The following is a 21,319-nucleotide window of genomic DNA, read 5'->3' on the forward strand; positions in this document are numbered from 1 at the left end:
GAGTAATCTTTGATCATCCAGGTAGGATTTTATCAGTGAAATAACAAAGGCTTGTCTAAGAGATCTCAAATCTATATTGCATTCTGATTCTCTATTATCATCTGCTATAATGGCATAGAAATTATAGGGAGATAATAAATGCCTCTGGAACATAAAACTGTTAAAGCAAATGTCTTTTGCTCTGGGCCTAATTAAAGTCTCTGACTATTGTAGACAAGCAACTAATGCATCCTAGTTACGTTATTCCACTCACTGGAACTAATATAATTTTACATTATGTTACTAAATAGTCTTACAGGACAGCTGAAAAACCGCATACTGTAGGCTAATAGGCAAAAAAACACTGAAGAAAAACAGAAATTACTGGAAAAGCTCAGCAGGTCTGGCAGCATCTGTGGAGAGAAATTAGAGTTAACGTTTTGGGTCCAGTGAACCTTCCTCAGAGTTTTCTAAGGAAGGGTCACTGGATTCAAACGTTCACACTGATTTCTCTCCACAGATGCTGGTAGGCCTACTGAGTTTTTCCAGTAATTTCTGTTTTTGTTTCTGATTTACAGCATCGACAGTTCTTTCATTTCTTTTAAGACAAAGAAACTCCTCCTATTTTCAAGGAAATAAAAATGCAAAGAATAATGTTGGAAAATATTCAAATTTCAGTTTTCAATTAAATTCTGTTCTTTTAAATCTTCCTGCTGATGGGCACCCAGTTTGTTTTGGAAAGATGCTCATTTGTTTTAAACTTATAAATTTACATGCTGGATTGTGCCAACTTGTTTGACTCAAAAGAATAATGCTAACAATTAAATCGGTACATAGATTTTGTTCAAAACCAGGACCTAATGCAATTTTGTGTGCACACATTTTAAGCGCAGCTTTGACCTAACCCAGTTACAGTTGTCTCTTCCACAGATTCGACTGAACAGGTTGTTGACAATTGATCCTGATCTCCTGGAACAACAGGACACTGATCTCAGCCCAGATCTACAAGATCACATCCAGACACAAGAGGAGGCCCAGAAAATCAAACATTACTACAGGTTCTGGATCCTTCCCAAAATATGGATTGGAGTGAACTTTGACCGCCTAACGCTATTAGCATTGTTTGATAGGTAAGAGCTGAGAACTGTTTGAGCTGACTGAGACATGGATTCACATGGTGCTTCACGTATTATGGTAGCTAAGTTTAAAAAATTTTGATTTGAAGTAAAGTCTTGACTCTTTTATTCTCTCTGTTCCACTTTTCTGAATTTACGTTCTCTTCCTTGGTGTTCAGTTCTGTGGTTGCAGCAAACCTCTAGTTGCCAGTGTCTCAATTGACTATTCTTTATTTGCAAACTTAGGATGACAGCATTAATTCATTTATTCAATCATGGAAAGCATCATAATTCTCAAATATTGTTCTCATCCTGTATCTGCACATATGGGTGCGTGGTTTTTATCATGTGCGATTACGGAGTGATGAAGAATGGGGGCTCTCAATAATTTTTTAGTGTCCTGAGACCAGCATCATTAAGATCAAAGGGAGGTGATGGCCTAGTGGTATCATTGCTAGACTGCTAATCCAGAGATCAGGTAATGTTCTGGAAACCTGGGTTCAAATTCTGCCATTGCAGTTGGTAGAATTTGAATTCAATAGAAATCTGGAATTAAGAGTCTAATGATGACCATGAATCCATTGTCAACTGTAAGGAAAAACCCATCTGCTCCACTAAATGTCCTTTAGGAAAGGAAAGTGTAATCCTTACGTGGTCTGGCCTATATGTGACTGCAGACTCGCAACGCTGTCGTTGACACTTCACTCCCCTCTGGGATGGACAAATAAATGCACATCTCGCCAGCAATCGTATGAATGAATTTTTTAAAAAATTGTGCATTCCACCTCATATTAGCAAACACTTCAAAAAGTGGTAGAACTGTCTGGTGTGCATAGCACCTAATTACTTCATCTCCTATTCCAAAATGCAATCTGTAGGTTCAAACCAAGATTTTGTTGAGCCCTCATGAATTCTAAAATGAGAGAACCAAAGACGCCAGGACATTATGGAAAATGCATATTCAGTGAAATCTGGTTGTTATGTTCATAAATTTTCTCATGGTAGACTGTTGGTCTCAAAAGATTTGGCCTTAATCCTACTTAAAATATGTGGTATATGGAGGAATTTCAAACTAATAAATTAAACATTATTGCTATAAAATGTCAGGTTTGTGATGGAATGGAATTAAACTCAAACTGCTTTGAGCCTCATGTTCTGATGTGAGTTAAAACTTTGTTTCTCTTTGCAATATCTGTTTACTGTATAAAGGCAACATCATAAAACTGGACCCATTTTAAAGGGCACGCTGCCATACACTATTTGAACTGCTGGTTGTAGCCTTGATGATTAATGCATAACGTTTGATGAGACAGTATGCTCACTGTTTGCAATGGCAAGGATTAGTATCTGTCCATTAATTAGTTGATTCTGATAATCATGATTTTGTTTTTTTTTAACATGCTTTAATCGAACAGCAGAATTTGTTGTGCAAACAGTCAGAATGATTGAATCTGCAAAATTGTATGAATAATGTAAGGTAGTTTATTGCATCACAAACTGGAACTGTTTCATGCTTGACATTTAGGCTTTCTATATGTTGGACAAAGCCTCAAGGAAATGTAGAAAATAATCCCTTTGGCTAATATTGCTGTGATAAAAATATGCAATGATTTATCACTGTCATTATAATTACATTTTATGTAAATTGAGCTAAATAATTTTGTACATTTTATACTTAATACATGCATAGTTTGTGCACTTAGTGGAATGTATTTTGCAATATATTTGTAAAGCTTGAACTGAAATCTGAATTATAAAGTAAGTTGTCATAGAGCCGTTTTTAAAGTAATTCTTTAGTTCTTGAGCATTTTATGATGGAATGGATATAAAGTGACGTTCTTATGGAATTTGATGAAGATGTCAGTCATGGTCATGAATGGCAGAGCAGGCTCAAAGGGCCAAATGGCCTGCTTATGCTCTTGTTTTCTATGTTTCTATTCACAAATGTGAAACACAGTTCGATTTGGAAAGGCAAGTATTGGTGAAGGATTAGTCAGCATGGTTTTGTGTGAAGGAATTGAATTGATGTCTCATGAACTTGATTGAGTTTTTAAATGAAGTAATGAAAACATTTGAGTGCAGACTGGTAGATGTTGTTTACTTGGAGTTTAGTAGAGCCTTTGACAAGGTTTTGCATGGTAGATTAATTAGAAAAGTTAGATCCTATGGGATTCAGTGTGAGTTTGCCAATTGGCTTTATGTTAGGAGACAGAGGGTGGTGGTGGATGGTTGTTTTTTAAGTGGAGGCCAGTAGCTAGCAGTGTCCGCAGACATCGTTACTGGATCCACTTTTGTTGGTCATTTTATATAAATGATTGGATAAGAATATAGGAGGCATGGTCAGTATGTTTGCAGATGCCACCAAAATTAGTGGTATAATGGATAGTGAAGAAGATAATCTAAGATTGCAAAGAGATTTTGATCAATTGGGTTAATGGTCTGAGATGTGGCAGATGGAGTTTAAATTGGATAAATATGAAGAATTGCATTTTGATAATACAAACAAGGCAACACCTAACGGTAGGGCCCCGATTAGTGTTGTGGAATAGAGACATTTAGGGGTTCAGGTACAGAACTTTTTGAAATTTGCATCAAAGGTTGACAGGGTGGTTAAAAAGGTGTTTAGCACGCTTGCCTTCATTGCTCTGAACTTTGAATATAGGAGTTGGGATGTCACATTGATATTGTGTAGGACATTGGTGAGGCCTCTTCTGGAGTACTGTGTGCAGTTCTGGTTGCCCTGTTATGGGAAGGATATTATTAAACTGGAGAGGCTTCAGCAAAGGTTTACCAGGATTTTATGGGAATGGAAGTTTTGAGATCTAAAAACAGACAAGAAAGGCTAGGACTTTTTCACTAGAGCATAGGAGGTTGAGGGGTGACCTTACTGAGGTTTGTAAAATCATGAAGGGCATAAATAAGGTGAATGACAGGGGTCTTTCCCTAGGTTGGGTGAGTTTAAAACTAGAGGGTATATTTTTAAGGTGAGAGTGGAAATATTTAAAAAGGATGTGAAGGGCCCCTTTTCAGTGGTGGATGCAGGTGCAGTTATGTTTATAAGACATTTGGATAAATACATGAATTGGAAAGGTTTGGAGGGATATGGGCCAAGTGCAGGTAAGTGGGGCTAGTTTAGTTTGAGAACATGGTTGGTGTGGACTGTTGGGCTGAAGGGTTTGTTTCCATGTTATATGACCTCCAAAGTTTTTGCTGCTGATGAGGGTGGAAAAAAATGTCTGCTTTGCTCTTGACCTGCTACATCCCTAATGTCAGACTTGACCTCTAACACCTGTGTCTTCCAGGTGAATTGATTCTGCAGAGGAGTGGTTCCAAAAACCGATCCAGATAGACTTTTTTTTTAAAATGTGATATTGAAATGGTTTCGATTAGACAATTAATACTGTGTACTATTGACTGAGATTCACATTCCATGAGTTGATGCCACCAAAGAGATAGCAAAGTAATTTTTTTTAAGTGAATTCCTCTTGTTCAGTTTGAAACTGTTTGTGTCACTCCTCAGCTTCTTAGAGATGCCCAGTTGTGTCTCAGCTGCAAGTATGAGCTGGTCTATTCTTCAGAGGTTTTGACAATGTTACTTGAGGGGAAAATACTTGCTTTCCTCCAAACGCACATTTAGAAAGATGATATTGGATAGCTATCATTAATATTCCAGAATATTTTATATAAATCACATTCACATGTTATTGAAACCTGTCACTGTGTCAAAACAGTTGTACCTGGCTACACATTGAGTTCAGTGAATTTTGCTCAGATTTTGCATCAAAACAGCAGGATCAATAAACATTTACACCTGAGATCATCTTTTTAATATGGCAATAAGGTTCATAATACTCATTGCAAACTTATGCTTGGAATTGGTTTGAAATCTGGAGCAGGTCCTGATCCAAAGGTAAAAATGGCAGAATGAAGATTGTACTTAGCAAATTCAAATGCCTGTAAACCAGGAGAACAAAAATAAATCTTAAGGTGAAATGGCACTTGGTTGAGTATTGTCCCTTTCTGCTAAAGTTACAAACAGGTTTGTGCAAAATTGAGAAATTAAGTGAATTCATTATATTTTGTGTGCCTAATTTTGAATTGCCTATTCTCTTATACTGGAACTATATTGTATTTTTGATTTACTCCTAGGAATCGAGAAATTATGGAGAATGTTTTGGCCATTGTTTTGGCAATTCTTGTTGCCTTCCTTGGATCTGTTTTGTTGATAGATGGGTTCTTTAAAGACATTTGGGTCTTTCAGTTTTGTCTTGTTATTGCCAGCTGCCAGTATTCTCTTCTGAAGGTATGGGCTTTTTGTTGTCAATATTGTTACACATTATATGACAAAATATTAATCAATTAATGAATGAATTACAATTGCTACATCTTATTTTAATAGAGTGTGCAGCCTGATTCCTCCTCTCCAAGACACGTAAGTTCCAACTATTTTTTGTTTGAAAAACCATATATTTTATTGCACTTAAACAATTAGCAAGAAAAAAGCTTTTCATTTCACTAACCATCGTTTAGTGGGAAAGTGTCATGATAGGTATCTTTGTAATATATTGACCTGGATTTTTGCGGTCATAGCAATGGCGAAACATTCAGTGTTTGCTGCCATTACTTCCCTGAACTGACAGCATGATTCAGCTTTTGAAGCCTACAATCTGCAATTAAACATGGAACCAGAAGCTGCTGACAGTTATTATTGTCATACCTTACAAGACGTACAGGTGAAGTCCACTCGGAACACAGTCAAGTTGAAATCAGTACCCTAACAAACATGCCCCTTTTATACTGTTCGTTCCAATGCAAAGTTCTTGTTAATATTGCACCTTGTTGAATTAATTGGGTTTTTAACAATATACTAGTTTCATAATTACTGCTGAAGAATCTCATTTTAAATCATGGTGTGCGAAATTTCTCCATCAGGATGAAGTCACATTTATATATAAATGTTGGGAGAAATGGTTTGAAATACTTTAGTTTCTACCCCAATCTCATGTATATTTCCCAACCATTTGTTTTGTCCCTCCAAAATGTTCATTAAAACAGGTGTATTTAACTGTCTGGATTGCTGTATGTAAAAATACGTGATTGGATGCTTATCCTGTATGACATCAAGGTCATTATATGCTTGGAGATCCTCTTAATTTGGTGCAGTGTTCATACTCTCGCTCGGAAAGGGGGTATCCACGCAACAACGATGTTCATTAAATGGCAATTGATAGCTTATAATAACACTTAGCTTATTGATATAGTTAAATTTCAAGCTTGTTTTAAATTTATGAACCCAGAATAAGGCATGTGACATCCTATTTGCCAGTCCCTTTAGTAACGTAGTAACATTTGCTTGGTCATGTAATTTAATTTCCATGAGATTATTTTTGTGCACTGAGATCAGTTTAGATTAGATTAGATTACTTAGTGTGGGAACAGGCCCTTCGGCCCAACAAGTCCACACCGACCTGCCGAAGCGCAACCCACCCAGACCCATTCCCCTACGTTTACCCCTTCGCCTAACACTACGGGCAATTTAGCACGGCCAATTCACCTAATCTGCACATTTTTGTACTATGGGAGGAAACCGGAGCACCCGGAGGAAACCCACGCAGACACTGGGAGAATGTGCAAACTCCACACAGTCAGTCACCTGAGGTAGGAATTGAACCCAGGTCTCTGACGTGCCAATGTCATTTAATTAACTCTCTGTCTGCTTCCTCAAATACTTTATGTTCCTCTCACCAAAATGCAGAATTTCTCATAATTGTTGGAGGTTTATGTTTGGGTTAACTACAGTTTCAGACAGTCTTAGGATGAAGTCATGTTGTCACTTTGATGTCAAGGTGTCACATTTCTTGCTGCATATGAACATAAAAGTTGCAATTTAGCTCAGAAGTCAGCTCCCAATCTGACCTTGAAAAGTGGCATTCAGAAACCATTCTCATATTGTTTAGTTTGGCACTGTATAGAGCTATGCCTTAGTAATTGCATTGCTTCATACTTGGGTGACCCATACATTCGTAAGATTAAATACTTTGTGGCTGGAGTTGGGCTTCTACTTGTACAGTGTAAACATTCAAGCAATCTAGAGTTTGACAATATAATTCAGCTAGGTACTAATGCAAGGACCTTATTGATTTTGATTTTTGCAGCTGGAGATCAGTCTCCAATCTGTATTGTGGTTTTGTGTGTGCATGAAGTGAAATTATATTTTGAATTTTTATTTTCCCTAGGGGCATAATCGCATTATAGCCTACAGTAGGCCGGTCTATTTCTGCGTGTGCTGTAGCCTGATCTGGCTGTTGAATTACGGGAGTAAACATACATCAACAGCAAGATTTAAGATGTACGGAGTGGCTTTTACTAGCCCTTCACTTTTGACTTCTGCCAGAGATCTTGTCATGGGTAAGGAACATTGGATCAAAAGATTATTTGAATTGAAAATTAAAAATAACTGAACCATTCTTCAGAGGTATTTTAAAAGGTTTATAAAATCAAGGCAAACCAGCTAAGACTCAGTTAAAGGGTCACCTGAATGTGCTTTCCAACTGGGGAAACAATGAGGTGGAGTTTGCTATTACTTTTCAAAGTAGTCTGATTGCCATGTTGCTCACCAGCCTTCAATATGGTGATTTAGTATAAGCACACCTCTTTTACAAAATTTCCTCTCTGACACGTAATACATGTTCTATCGCCTTCTTGCGATGAGGAAATTCACGTGAAGAGCTTTCAACGTTAAAACCAAAGAGACCATTTTAAGCAGAAATAGTTAACTTGGAATATTAAGGTAATATGTTTGCTCTCTTAATTGGTGTGTTTTGAGTACTTCACATTACTATGTAGGCCTTTATTACTTTTTGCTGGAAAAGAATATAATAATGTTTAGTGTGCAACATTCTGGCTGTATGGCAAATTTTGAACCGACTGTTGTTTTGCGATGGGTGTACAATAAGTTACGTCATTGCTAGCTGGACAGTAAAAGTTGCATTTTTAATTACCATAGCCCTGACTTTGAAGGACAGCTTTTGTTCAAATGTAAAAGTGGAACGGTTTTGTTTATTTTAGAGTTTTTATTTACACAGTGCATTGTATTAGACAATATGTGACAACCTTATGGGAAACCTTGGACAAAATCATTTTCATTTGATGAATTAATCTTTGCTTTTTTTTCATTCTGCTCACTAAACAAACTCAAATGAGTGACACCAAGCCCAAATAAGCCTCTTTGTCATCACTTGATTTACCAGGTGTGTATGTATTAGCGAAGGGAAGATAATTCGAAAAATTAAGTTCCTCTCTGCCAGCTACAATTGGACACTATTAAATAAGCATGTTCAAAACGGCCACAATCATTATCTCATTAAAATGGTGCCATTGTTGTGTTGTCAGGTAAAGGTTGCTGATTTCAGTAAAGTAAATATAGACATTAATTCTCACATTTACACCCAAATGTAGCCCGTATTCTGTTTGCTTTCTCTTAACAAGTACACTGCCCCCACACCAAGTGTTCAAAGCAGTGTGATATTGGCAGAATGATAGCATATATAGTTAAGCAAGTAAAGTTTGTAGTATTGTTTAAGTGCAAACTAAGCATTTATTAATTAGGTAGGCAGATCTATAGCAATGTAATGGATTAGTTCCAGACTTTCTCTGTAATTGTAGAAACTGATCTGAATTACCAACCTGGTTATATTAATTTCTTTGACTTTTCTACCAGTATAGAACTCATCAGTTACTAGATGTTATTCTTGAAAAGGATCATTTACTCAGATACAGATTAATTCCCCGTATATTCTAATGAGAAAACTGCTGGTTTACAGGAACAATGTAGACTGAGGTTGCTGCTTTGTAGCTGCGATTCTTAGGCACCATTGCAAGAATAGCAGATGTAAGTACTTTAAACAAAAGCAGTAGTGAGTAAATCCGGTGTTATAACATTTTTTTGATGGAGATTGTTCAGGATTTACGTATGTGTATAAACCTAGGAAATTTAACTTGCTAAATATATTCTCTGTAAATTCCAGTTGAAAGAAGCCTGGATTAAAAAAACACTCCAACATGCTGACCTTGCACCATCATTTCATCTGTCTGAGCCAGGTTTTAGAGTTGAGATAATTATTTGCTTTCTCCTAAGACATGTTGAGAGACGGAACAACACACAGCTATTTAATAGGCTCTGCTTTCAGTCACTAAGATCATGTGAATGTTTTGGTTGTAATGATTATTATCAGTAAGAAGCACCTGACTTATTATAATAGTTCCTTCCTTCATCCATGTTCATTCTGTTTCCTCTGCCATATTCTTCTTGACAAAAAAAAAAGTTTTTGGAATTTGAGGAATTCAATTGAAATTTGCTGGTGAAGCCCATTTGATGGAGGGAGAAGAGCGTAGGAAAGGTTTAGTATGATGAATTACCTTCAAAGGTGGTCATTACTTCAAGGGGACATATACTGTCAGGGTGGGAATATAGGTAGCAGATGCAATTCAACGTTTAAAGATGTGAAATAAAGTGGAAATCCAATTTGAAGGAACAGCTTTTAACTGGAATAAAGAAACAGAGGAATCTTGTGCAGGTGCGTGAATTTTTAAGAGGCAAAAATAGAAAATAACATGAAGCAAATATGCTGTAGTTGTGAGCATGTTTGCCGAGCTGGGAAGTTGATTTGTAGACATTTCGTCCCCTTTCTAACTGACATCCTCTGTCTTTGGGGCCTCCTGTGAAGCGCTGCTATACTGTGTCTTATTTAACTTAATTGATTTTGTAACCAAAACGAAACCAATTAAATTCCAAAAGAGACAGTACAGCAGCGCTTCACAGGATGCTCCAAAGCACTGAGGATGTCAGTTAGAAAGGGGACAAAATCTCTGCTAATCAACATCCCGGCTAAGTGAACGTACCCACAACTATGGCAACCAGCATCCATGCTACAAATCTTTACGCAGACCTTGATCAATCCTTTGTTTTGTATATCAAAATCAAAAGGATGATATCAGACTAATTTGAGATGTTAAAGTATAGTCGAAGTCGATGCATTATTTTGGGCACTGCAATATAGGAAAGATAGTGATGGTGAAAGATTTGTAGAATTAAATCCATTGGATGATTCCCGGGCTGAGGAATTACTATGATAAGGAGAGTCTTGAAAGTTGTAGCCTTTGTTTTAAATTGTTGCTGAGAACGTCAAAGGTGACTTGATGGACATCTTCAAGATTATGTAGGGTCGAGATAATGTGTGCTGTAGCAGTTGGGTTGAACTTAAATGAGAAGACAAGAAGAGGCTGCAAATATAAGATGGCAAAGGGAAGCAAGTGAAAATTAGAAAACATATCTTTGCATAGTATCTAATTAGAATGAAGGATCTTGCTCACAAGCACTTACTGAATCTTTATCTAATTTAGTTTTAATAAGGGAATGGTGGCTGTTTAAAAAGAATATTGAAGGCAACAGAGAAACAAAAGCGCGAATGAGTTTAGGTGGCACATGTGGAGAAACAAATACCATGATAAAACTTGAGAAGTTAGAACAGACTATTTTATGTCATACTAATATGTTTCAATAATTCTACTGTTTTGATGATATTTTTATAAAATATTCAGTGCCAGTCATGATACTAGTAAAGTGTTTAGGGTACTTTCGTTAACTGTATAGCTTAATTTGTGTAGTGTTTGGTGGATCAGCACTGATAACCTTTGGAACAGCATTTAAAGGTAACAATGTCTGGGCACCTCTAACTGATCCATATAAAGTTTGGTCATTTTGGTTAACTTCTAGTATAAGAACTATTGTAATCCTCTTTGCTTTTTGACTTCATTACTGGTATACGGAATACGTATTAGGCTCAAACTTATTGTCTAATTTCAGTTTAATTTTAATCATGCCCGCAACTCTTATTGCTTTTTCTTTTTATTTTACAGCATTTACATTGTGTTTCCCAATCATATTCTTCATTGGATTGCTTCCACAAGTAAATACATTTGTGATGTACCTTTGTGAGCAATTTGATATCCACGTATTTGGTGGAAATGGTGAGTATTCTGATGTTTGCAGGACTTTTTAATACTCCAGATGTGTCTCATGCTGATATCGCCATGCTTCAGTGTCTTTAAAATAAGCTACTGTGTAATTACCATATATTGTTTTAATTTTCCTTGTCATTGCGTAAATTCTACTCACATTGACAAATGGCCTTACGTTCATATCAAAATCTTTTGCATTATCAGGCCTTCCTGCCTGTTCAGTTTTCATCTGCAGTATGCTCAAAGACCCATTAAACATTCCCCACGTGCAAGTGCCAGTATGTTCTGTAGTTCACTGCAGTGATGTCCTCGATGAACTTGCTTTTTGATTTGAGTAGGGAGAGTTCAAATCCTCTTGCATGTTCACTGAGCTCTTCCATGAAGCTACAGTCACCAGTAGATTGCTGCTGTGTCCCCACTTTTGTATGCTCCTGACCGTTTCCATATTTTTGCTTCTTTAGAAAAGTACAAAAGTTTGAGGGAAGAGGAAGGAAATCCCGTTTTTGAGGCACTGGCTGCAGTTCTTAACTGAATGTCCAGTGTGATCTTTAGTGGGTGAAAGGATAAATTTGGTTGAATGAGTGAATGGGCAATAATGGATGAAGTAAGCGGTTAGAGTGGGTAAAGTGATTTGGGGGTGCAGTTATTTCAGTTTGGGGTGTAGTGGCAGAGTTGAGGGGTGGTAGGCATTGTAAGTGACTTGGGGGTCAGTTGTGTAGTTACTAAGAAGTTAGACTAGGATTTTTATGTCTAACATTTCCTGGGCAACTGTTGAAGTGTGAATGTCAGAACTGTTAGGAGTCCTGGGAAGCAAGGGAACTTTCCTGTTGCAAGTTCAAACTCCCTGGGCAATTCCCACAGAGATCAGCAAGATGCCTTGATGCATTTTAGATAATATATCCTATCTCCAAGGTTACAGTGACTGGAAGAGTTGTACCAATGTTGTGGATTACTGTTGCCTCCACCTGTTGCCTGCATCTCCTCCTAAGGTTAATATCTCAACATAACTCACGGAGAGTGACAATTTCATGCCCCTCACAAATGGCAACTTAGTTTAATATTGTGCCACCACGCACGCAACAATCCAGAGCATGCTTTAAAATGTATTCACTTCATATGAACAAAAAAATCTATTTACATTTATGCCTCAACTTTTTAATCCTCCAGGTCTTTGAAAAACAATTCACAACCAACAAATTAATTCAGAAAAGTCCACATTGCCCACAAATTCTCACATAGATTCGAGTCTAAAGTATAACAGAAACGGGCAGTTCAAGGTTGATGTCTATCGTTTACACACAATCTTATTTCCGCTTTTCTATATCTCCTTGTTCAACGACTTATTCTTAAATATTGCAATTGTCTCTACTTCAGCCAGCAGTTCTGGTAGGGTGGTCCACAAACCATTTCTTTAACATATTTCCTGTGTACCTTTATTCTGCTCAGAATGTGATTGCTTTCAGAGAGTATCTTCTGTGTCACATCCAATATACTCTCTCATTTTTTTGGAATATACAGATGACTTATTTAAGTTTTCAAACTATTTACATCTTTTGCATGGACACGGACATCTGCTAGATTTAATGGGAATGACTTGAACAAAGTCTGCATGGGCATTTTCAGGTTGCTCTGTGCGATCATGATGCCGATGGAAATTTGATCTCATCCCTTGCAAACTTAATCTTCAAATTCTAACAGAATCTGGTCAAAATATTCACTTTGACCGTGAGTAATAAGGTAGATAATCAACTGATAAGGTAGGGGATGTGAGTGTGGGTGAGATACTCTTTGGAAGGTCAGTGTGGGCTTGATGGGTCAGATGGCCTGCTTCCACACTGTCGTGATTCTATGAATTGACAGAGATTGACTTAGTTTAACTGCAAGTCTGAAGGATAACATCACTGATCTCTCCTGCACCGGTGTAATTAAGTGCCAGAGTAGATTTGTGCTAAAATCTGGTGGTACTTAAACCCATAATATTTTAACTTCAATGCGAGAATATTACCAAATTTGTACTTCATTGCAATGAGGAGGATGAAAGCATTTGTTTTATGAAATGGTAAAAATTTTGGATAAATATTGGAAAACACTTGGATATATTAAAAATTCTTAAGTATAACTTTCTTGCCAATGAGAAATATGAAAACTAAATACTCAAGCAGAACTTTGAATGTAGTGTTTTTTTTAATGTCTTCATTGACTCATGTGTAACCAAAAGTATGTGAATTTTAAACACAATATGTAACTTAATTTTCTAATGAAATATTTGATTTCAGAAAATTATCTGGCCATCTCTTAAATTTTGTATTTTCCAGCTACCACAAACCTCCTTGCAGCACTTTACAGTTTCATTCGTAGTATCTTGGCGGTAGCTTTGTTATACGGGCTGTGCTATGGTGCCCTGAGGGTAAGTCCTTCTATTTAATATCAATCTCTTTGTATCACAAAGGTAATCTTTAACAGCAGCGATTGTATTCTGTTTGAATTTTGTGGTCGTAAAGGTGATGAATTTTAAAACTGGAGGAGGGAACATGTTCTATTTTGGAAAATCAATGTTAACAAATTAGCTAGCAATGTTTCCTCAACCATAAAATAAGTACAGATGATGAATGTGTTTCAATCTATCCAACTAATCCTTCAGTAAAAACTTCAAATGTCTCCTTGCTCCTGCTCAATGACTCCACAATCCATTTGGCTTCTCTAAAGTATCCGAAAGACTATTCCGTCTCACTCCGTTTTCTAACACTGTAAAATAGACTTATTATCTTTTTTTGTACGGTTTCAATGACTTCAAGTTAAATATTATCTCCAGGAGCAGCCCTATGAAACTTTCTTAAACTAGCTATTCCTTGTTCTTTTTAAGTGAAATTCTCAATCATTGTCAAATAAAGAGCACTTTTGTACTATGAACTTATCTGATTGATTGGTTGAAATTGTTTAAACTCATTTATTGGATTGAAAAAGACATATGGGAGATAATGTTAAATGCCATGGAGTCATTTTTCAGCTATTTGTATGTGTCCATGTTACTCTGTTACTCGATCAGTTCAGGAGCTACAAGTCTCGCTGGGGTATAAACCCTGAGTTTTGCCCATGCCAAATAAAAGTGCCCCAGCACCCGCTGGCAAGCAAAGAAGCAGTTTCCTTCTGAGTGGCATTTAACTTTTTTTTTCATTTCTAAATCTTTTCATGGGTATTGTCCATTCTGCAGTGGATGCAGAAAGCTGTAAATGAAGCTTTCTCCTGTCGGTGAGAGACTTTCAAAATGAACCGAAATAAAACCAGAACAGATGCAGGACTGGCATAGTAAATGTGGAGCTTTTACTGATAGTGTGCAATAGGGAAGACAACTTTAAAATATTCTTGAATGACTGCGTTTGCTATTAATGCGCTCACTCGGGAGACTGTTATCTCGTAACCATTAATTTCTTCCTTCATCATTTTAAAAATTTTCCTTTTATATTTGCTCCAAACACACATTGAGGGAGCATGTTCCACATTGTAACCTATCTTTTGATGAAGGAGTTTCTGTCGAATTTCCGATATGGATGGCCTCTAGTTCTGCTCTTCCCCACAAGAGGAAACATTCCTTCCATAGTCATTCTATCAAAACCTTTCATAATTTGATTTGTTAGCTTGTCCCTTAGTCTTCATTTTTCAAGAGAGAACATAGTCAGTCTGTCAATCTTTTCCTGATATATAGGGAGCTATTTAATGCATGCAATGTGACCTTGCCGACTAGTTGAAGATCTGATAGGAGCAGGTGCCGGGGAAGCTGAAAGGTCTGACAGTGGATAAATCACCCAGACCTGATGGACTACGCTCCAGAGTTCTGAAAGAAATAGCTGAACAGGTTATGGAGGCACTGGTGGTGATCTTTCAGAAATCACTGGCGTCAAGGAGGGTCCTAGAGAACTGGAAAATGGCTAATGTAACACCCTGTTTAAGAAGGGAAGGAGGCAGAAGACAGGAAACTATAGACTGGTTAGTCTGATCATGGTCATTGGTAAGATTTTAGAGTCCATTGTGAAGGATGAGATTGCAGAGCACTTGGAAGTGTATGGTAAAATAAGACAGAGACAGCACAACTTCGTGAAAGAATGGTCGTACTTGACAAATCTATTCAAATTCTTAGGAGCTATTGAGCAACTGAGAAGGAAGAGAGCCATTGAACATGATCTATTTGGAAATCCAGATGGCCTTTGACAAGTGCAGCAGAGGGTTGCGAAATAAGCTGAGAGCCCACGGTGTTAGAGGCAAAGTACTGGCATGGATCGAGGCTTGACTGACAGACAGGAGCAGGGAGAAATTTGATTTTTTTTTAAACTGAAGGATCAGTTGGATGGAATGAAACATCCTCATCTTTGCATTTATTTCATAGTAGATAGAGGAAACATTTTCTGGCTGCTAAACCTAATTCGTTAACACTGATTTCCCAAAATTGAAAATATTTTCTTCTCTAGTGTTAAAGTTCTTCACCTTGATGACCACCAAATTCATAATGAAAATACAATTGCTGCCTTTCGAGAAGATAGATAAGCTTCCAAAAGGAGTAGTGAAGATGAAAACTCAGAATCACTTCAATGCTTGTGGCTTTGGACGCATTTGTTCACATGGGTCAAATAGCTTTTCTGTATTTTTCATGTAGTTTCTAAGATTACATTCCCTTGTTCCTGAATTTCCCAATTATTGTCATTTGTCATTACTGTTCTACTCTGTTACAAACCATTTGTTATTTAAAAGGCTTGAATCATTCAGTTGTTCCACCTGAAGGGAACACCACCAAAGTCATTAATTATAGCTAAATTCCTTCATCCCTAATGTCAATGTGGTGAATTATTGCTGGTTTACTGCCTTTTCAAAGGCCACTATATCCTTCCTGAGGTGCAATGCAAAAACAACTGAGCACAGTGCCATGAGTAAGGTCTGAGTGATAAGTAATTTGCAGTAATATTTTTTGTTGTTCTATTCCTGTTGTGATGAAACCTGTTGTGCAGTTAGTCCTTTTAATTAGTCTTTGCACCAGCATGCCAGTTTTTAATAGATTATTTAATCAGAACCTTTAAATTCCTTTTTAATCTATTTCCAGTATTTCCACAACAAGCATATTGCCATGCTGTTATTTTATGACCAAAGTGCACTATTTCATGCTTGTTATGTTAAACTGAATTGATAATCATAATATGCACTGGCTTAATCTTTTAATAACCATGAGCAACTTTTGCTATCATTTTCACAGGTTAATATCATCTGCAAAATTGGATATGTCCTCCTTTTATTAAAAAAAATTATGCCCATTTGTCCAGAGCATGGACACCTTGGGCCCCTATGAGGAAATACTTGACACTGCTCATCAATCCAGATTGTCTATCTTTTTGCTGCTCTGCTCCTTGCCACAAGATTGCCTCCAGTTCTATGTCATTAATTTTAGTGAAGTTTCTTTGAAAGGTTTTTGTTTTAAGTGTACACATTGATCTCCTTCTATTCATCACCTCAATGATTGTGTTTAAAATAAATTGTTTAGTTTGGTTTACTTTTCAAAGAACCAGATTCTTCAATGATTAACTGTGAAATAATGTTCGATGTTTTATTGCACTAATTTGCTTTTTTTTATGCATGTTATCCATTTGATCGTTTCAGTTGTTGATGTTTTGTTAGCTTTATTTTGAATATATTTTTCTTTAAGATCTATCTTAAAGTAACTATCTTGACCTTTTTATTAGTGGATCTTGCCTGTTTAACTTGGTGTTACAAACCAATTCTATATTTTAAACAAAGCATTGTTAACTGAATGTGCTGGAACTGAAAGTGACAAAAAAAGGTAACTATCATCCAGTTTTCAACAGTTTTAAATAATGTTGTTTTTACTGTTGCCTTTCAGGATTCCTGGGATGCACAACATATTCCAGTTCTTTTCTCTGTCTTTTGTGGCCTCCTAGTTGCTGTCTCCTATCATCTGAGCAGACAAAGCAGCGATCCTTGTGTACTGATGTAAGTTGTCCCATTTCAAGAAGCAACTCGTCATAAGTTTTTATAATAGCTGTACAAATCCAAAGGATCAGGTTGATGTGTATTATAAAGAGAAAATTCTGGGAATGCTATACAGATCAGGTAGCATCTGTAAAGGGAAAAACAACGTTAATTTATCAGGTCATAATGTAGGAAAAGGGTCAGGAATGAGCTGTATGTTCCCTTGAGTCTGCTCTGCTATTAACGATTATGACTTGAGTTTTGACATGAGCTGAACCTGTCTACCTGCTTCTCTTTGTTGGTTCCCTTAAAAGTTTAAAATTCCACCAAATTCTGCCTCTGACATTTTCATTAACAGAGCATTCATCGTCTTTGCAATAAAGAATAACAAAGATTCACAATCCTTTGAAGGTCTTCATTTCTGTTCATTTCAAACCAAAATAGCTGAACCCTCATCCTATGTCCCCATGTTCTAGATTCTGCAACCAGGCAATTAGCCTCTCAACATCTATCTATCAAATTCTTTTAGAATGTTTCAGTCATTTCATCTCATTCTTATGAACTCCAGTGTATTGGTTTATTCTACTTAATCATTTTTATAAGGTAATCCTATCAGCTGAAGAATCAGTCTACTCAATTTAAGGACCGTTACTTTTCATCAGAAGGTGTGCTGCTTGCAGCCATAAATTGTTTTTTTTTGCATCAAGTCTACTGCTAAAATGTGTCACTTCTCAAGATGAAGGTGGGATTATAATTTCTAATTAATGTTCTAGTTCTAGATTTTAATCATGCAAATTTTCATGATGTAGTTGTGAGCAAGAATGAGCAAGCAAGGAATCTGGGTGACTGGATGTATCAAAACCAGATATTGAATTAGAAGATATTCTTTCTACTTTTGAAATGTGCTACATAATTATACAGCCTTGGAATGAGAGAAGAATATAAAGACTCATTTCAGAAGAAAGTGCCTTCAAGGCAATATTTGAGTGGAAATTTTGTGAAGAAGTATTAAGTGAGATGTAAAGTTGAAATCCAATTTAAAAAGAAGACATGCTTGGCAGGTCAGCAGTGTTGATAAAATTCCTGTGGTTTGCTTCCACCATTTGACAAATCTGTGAATAACTGATTAATTATTTATCATATGTGGAACTAAGCAATCTTGAATTTTATTCTTGATGAATGTATAATAGCACATGGCCTCAACAATACATGTACACCATTGTGACACTTTTTATTAGGCATGTGTTATGACGCACTATCAGTTATCTGGTAGTTGCACTCTTCCAGTTTTTTTTGAGGTAAATCAGCAATAAAACACTCAAACATGACATATGTTCTGTGCTTGGACTGCCACTGATTGTGAGCACAGGACTGTTGGCGGAGGCTAACATTCAAGCAGAAGAGTCGAAACCTTTGCTCATGCTTAAAGTAGAAACATTCTGGTTATTGGGAACATTTCTGTATTTCCAGCATTTACCTTGTTTAGTCCTTTTGAATTTTATATGTGCCTTTGAGATTCCCCACTTATTCTTCGAAACTCCAGTGAATACAGTCCTAGCTGGAAATGTGTTGCTGGAAAAGCGCAGCAGGTCAGGCAGCATCCAGGGAACAGGAGAATCGACGTTTCGGGCATAAGCCCTTCTTCAGGAATGAAGAAGCATGTGAGAATCTGTGTCTCAATTTTTGCCAAGGAGTGTGTTTATGGGATGTTACTATATTGGAACAGTCAAATTGCATTGGGAAGCTCTGATCTCCAGCATCTGCAGACCTCACTTTCTCCCCTGAATACAGTCCTAACTGATCCAGTTTCTCTTCAGTCATCAGTCCTGCCATGGCAGGAATCAGCCTGGTAAACCTTTATTACATTCCCTCCATAGCTAGAACAATCCAAAGCTGCACACAGTATTACAGGTGTAGTGTCACCAAGGCCGCTCCAAATATAGCAAGACGTCCCTCTTTCTGTACTCAAATTTTCTTGCTGTGAAGTTCAATATGCTGTTATGGACCAGACCAGACCCTCTCAAAATATTTTAAGAAGATAGCCTAGATCCTAACTTTTTCTTATTTTAAAGGCAAATGGGGAGTGCTATGTTCCCAATGCAATTTGACTGTTCCAATATAGTAACATCCCATAAACACATTCCTTGGCAAAAATTGAGACACAGATTCTCACATGCAGTTGTCCATTGCAGGAGGAAAAAACATCAAGAGAAAATTCAGAGAGCTTAGCTGCCAGGAAACATCCACTGAAGCCTCCAATTTTGTTGAATCCCCAACAGCTTCAGATGCTACTGAAAGACCAAAATGCAGAAATCCTGATATGCGAGAGCTGGCCACACTCATTCAGGCTGTTCTTTTTAAAAAAAAAACAAAGACTTTCAAGCTATATATTCAACAGGTCTGAACTAGCTAGTTCAGCATCTCTTGTTCAGTTTCTCTCTTCAAAGAAACCAGGACAAAAGAACCTCATAGACATAGCATCACCAGCTTCGTGCTCTGCTACATATGCATGTTTACTTTTAGCAGCTGGTGGACAAGATACCCAGGTCTGGTTGCACTGCACCCTTTCCCAAGCTATTGCTATTCAGATAATCAGCATTACAGTTTTTGCTATCAAGGTTTTCCCACATTATACTTTATCCTTTTTTTTAGATGCTGTCCAGTCTTCTGCCCTACCACCTGTCTTTGTACAATACTATCTTGGAATTTTTCATTCCTGCTGAATGTGTAAAATCTGTGTTGGAAAATATCCCCTTAAATGTCTTCCATTGTATCCCTATATACATATCCCTCAATCTAATTTGCCAGTTACTTTAGCTTTCTATACTTTCACAATTGCCTTTATTTAAGCTTAAAATGTTACGCTTGAACTCACTCTTCACTCATTCAAACTGAATATAAAATCTAATCATATTATAAAGATTGCTACCTAAGACCCCTGCATTATGAGAGCATTAACTAATTCTATCTAGTTGCACAATAAACCAGACAAATAGATAAACAAGTTAAGCAGATAGATGCATGTCAATGCAGAGAATTGAAAGATGTGTAAGTAACAAGAGGGAAATTATGTACATTTTAAATGATCAGGTATTGCAAAGACTTGAGGACTAAGGAATATGGTATAAGAAAATTAAAAAAAGAACTGTGAATGCTGGTTACCTGAAGCTGAAACAGAAATTGCTGGTGAAACTCAGCAAGTCTGGCAACATCTGTGGAGAGAAAATAGAGTTAATGTTTCAAATCCAATGATTTTTCTTCAAAACCAACAATTTCTGTTTTTGATATGGTGTGAGAAACACCATTAAAGATAATAGCACAGTTGATTTTTGTATCTTGCTATGCCGAATACAGAAATAATTAACAAATGTATCCATATCGTAATTGTGTTAGATTTGGAGCAATATGTGCTATTTTTGTGCACTTCCTTTTAGAAGGAAATAAAACTAATGGATAAAGTGTACTGAATTGTTGAGATAGAACACTTAAGAGACTCTGCATAAAGAAACACTTATTTATGCAAGTTAGGATAGAATCAGCAGTGATTAATTCTTTCTGCTCATCAGATGGAGAGAGAGTTTGAAGAGGACACAAGTTTAAATTGGACATTGCATAAACTTTTTCAATGGTTTTTGTACTTATACCCCGTCACTCCAAAGCAGGCTTGTGTGCAGGCTTTCAGCTCCTTGTTCCTCAGTTCAACATAAATTGCTGCTGGCAGTAGGGCAAACATTGGTGTAACTTAGTGTAACTGCAGCATAAATCAGATCTTTATCGAGGAGTTTTTAGGTAGTTTCAGTACTTTGCTGTTTCGGTGTTAATGTGGACAGGGTATTTGCGCTGTCCTCACCCTGAATAATTCCTCCTTGGAATCCTCCCGCTTCCTCCAGACAAAAGGGGTAGCCACAGGCACTCGCATGGGCCCCAGCTATGCCTGCCTGTTTGTCAGTTATGTGGGACAATCCATCTTCCACATTACACTGGCACCATTCCCCACCTTTTCCTCCGCTACATGGATGACTATCGGCGCCATCTCGTACTCCCACAAGGAGGTTGAACAGTTCATCAAGTTCATCAACACATTCCACCCTGACCTTAAGTTCACCTGGACCATCTCAGACACCTCCCTCCCCTTCCTGCACCTCTCCATCTCCATCAACGGTGACCGACTCAACACAGACGTCATCTACAAACCCACTGACTCCCACAGTTACCTGGACTACACCTCCTCCCAC

The 21,319-nt window shown here is 37.1% G+C and overlaps 1 protein-coding gene across 4 annotated transcripts in view; it reads left to right on the forward strand.

Annotated features, from left to right (window-relative positions):
• The window catches only part of pcnx1 (pecanex 1), a 279,895-nt gene that overhangs the window by 167,393 nt on the left and 91,183 nt on the right, over positions 1–21,319 (forward strand). For 3 of the 4 annotated variants that reach the window (XM_043698139.1, XM_043698143.1, XM_043698142.1), the window contains 7 exons: positions 895–1,109; positions 5,244–5,397; positions 5,494–5,526; positions 7,331–7,502; positions 11,013–11,123; positions 13,430–13,521; positions 16,996–17,105. In XM_043698139.1, the coding sequence (XP_043554074.1) occupies positions 895–1,109; positions 5,244–5,397; positions 5,494–5,526; positions 7,331–7,502; positions 11,013–11,123; positions 13,430–13,521; positions 16,996–17,105 (887 nt within the window). The remainder of the gene's footprint in view (positions 1–894; positions 1,110–5,243; positions 5,398–5,493; positions 5,527–7,330; positions 7,503–11,012; positions 11,124–13,429; positions 13,522–16,995; positions 17,106–21,319) is intronic. The other variant, XM_043698140.1, reaches the window with a different exon arrangement.

The sequence above is a fragment of the Chiloscyllium plagiosum genome, chromosome 10 (genome assembly GCF_004010195.1).
Source record: "Chiloscyllium plagiosum isolate BGI_BamShark_2017 chromosome 10, ASM401019v2, whole genome shotgun sequence".
Classification (NCBI taxonomy): Eukaryota; Metazoa; Chordata; class Chondrichthyes; order Orectolobiformes; family Hemiscylliidae; genus Chiloscyllium; species Chiloscyllium plagiosum.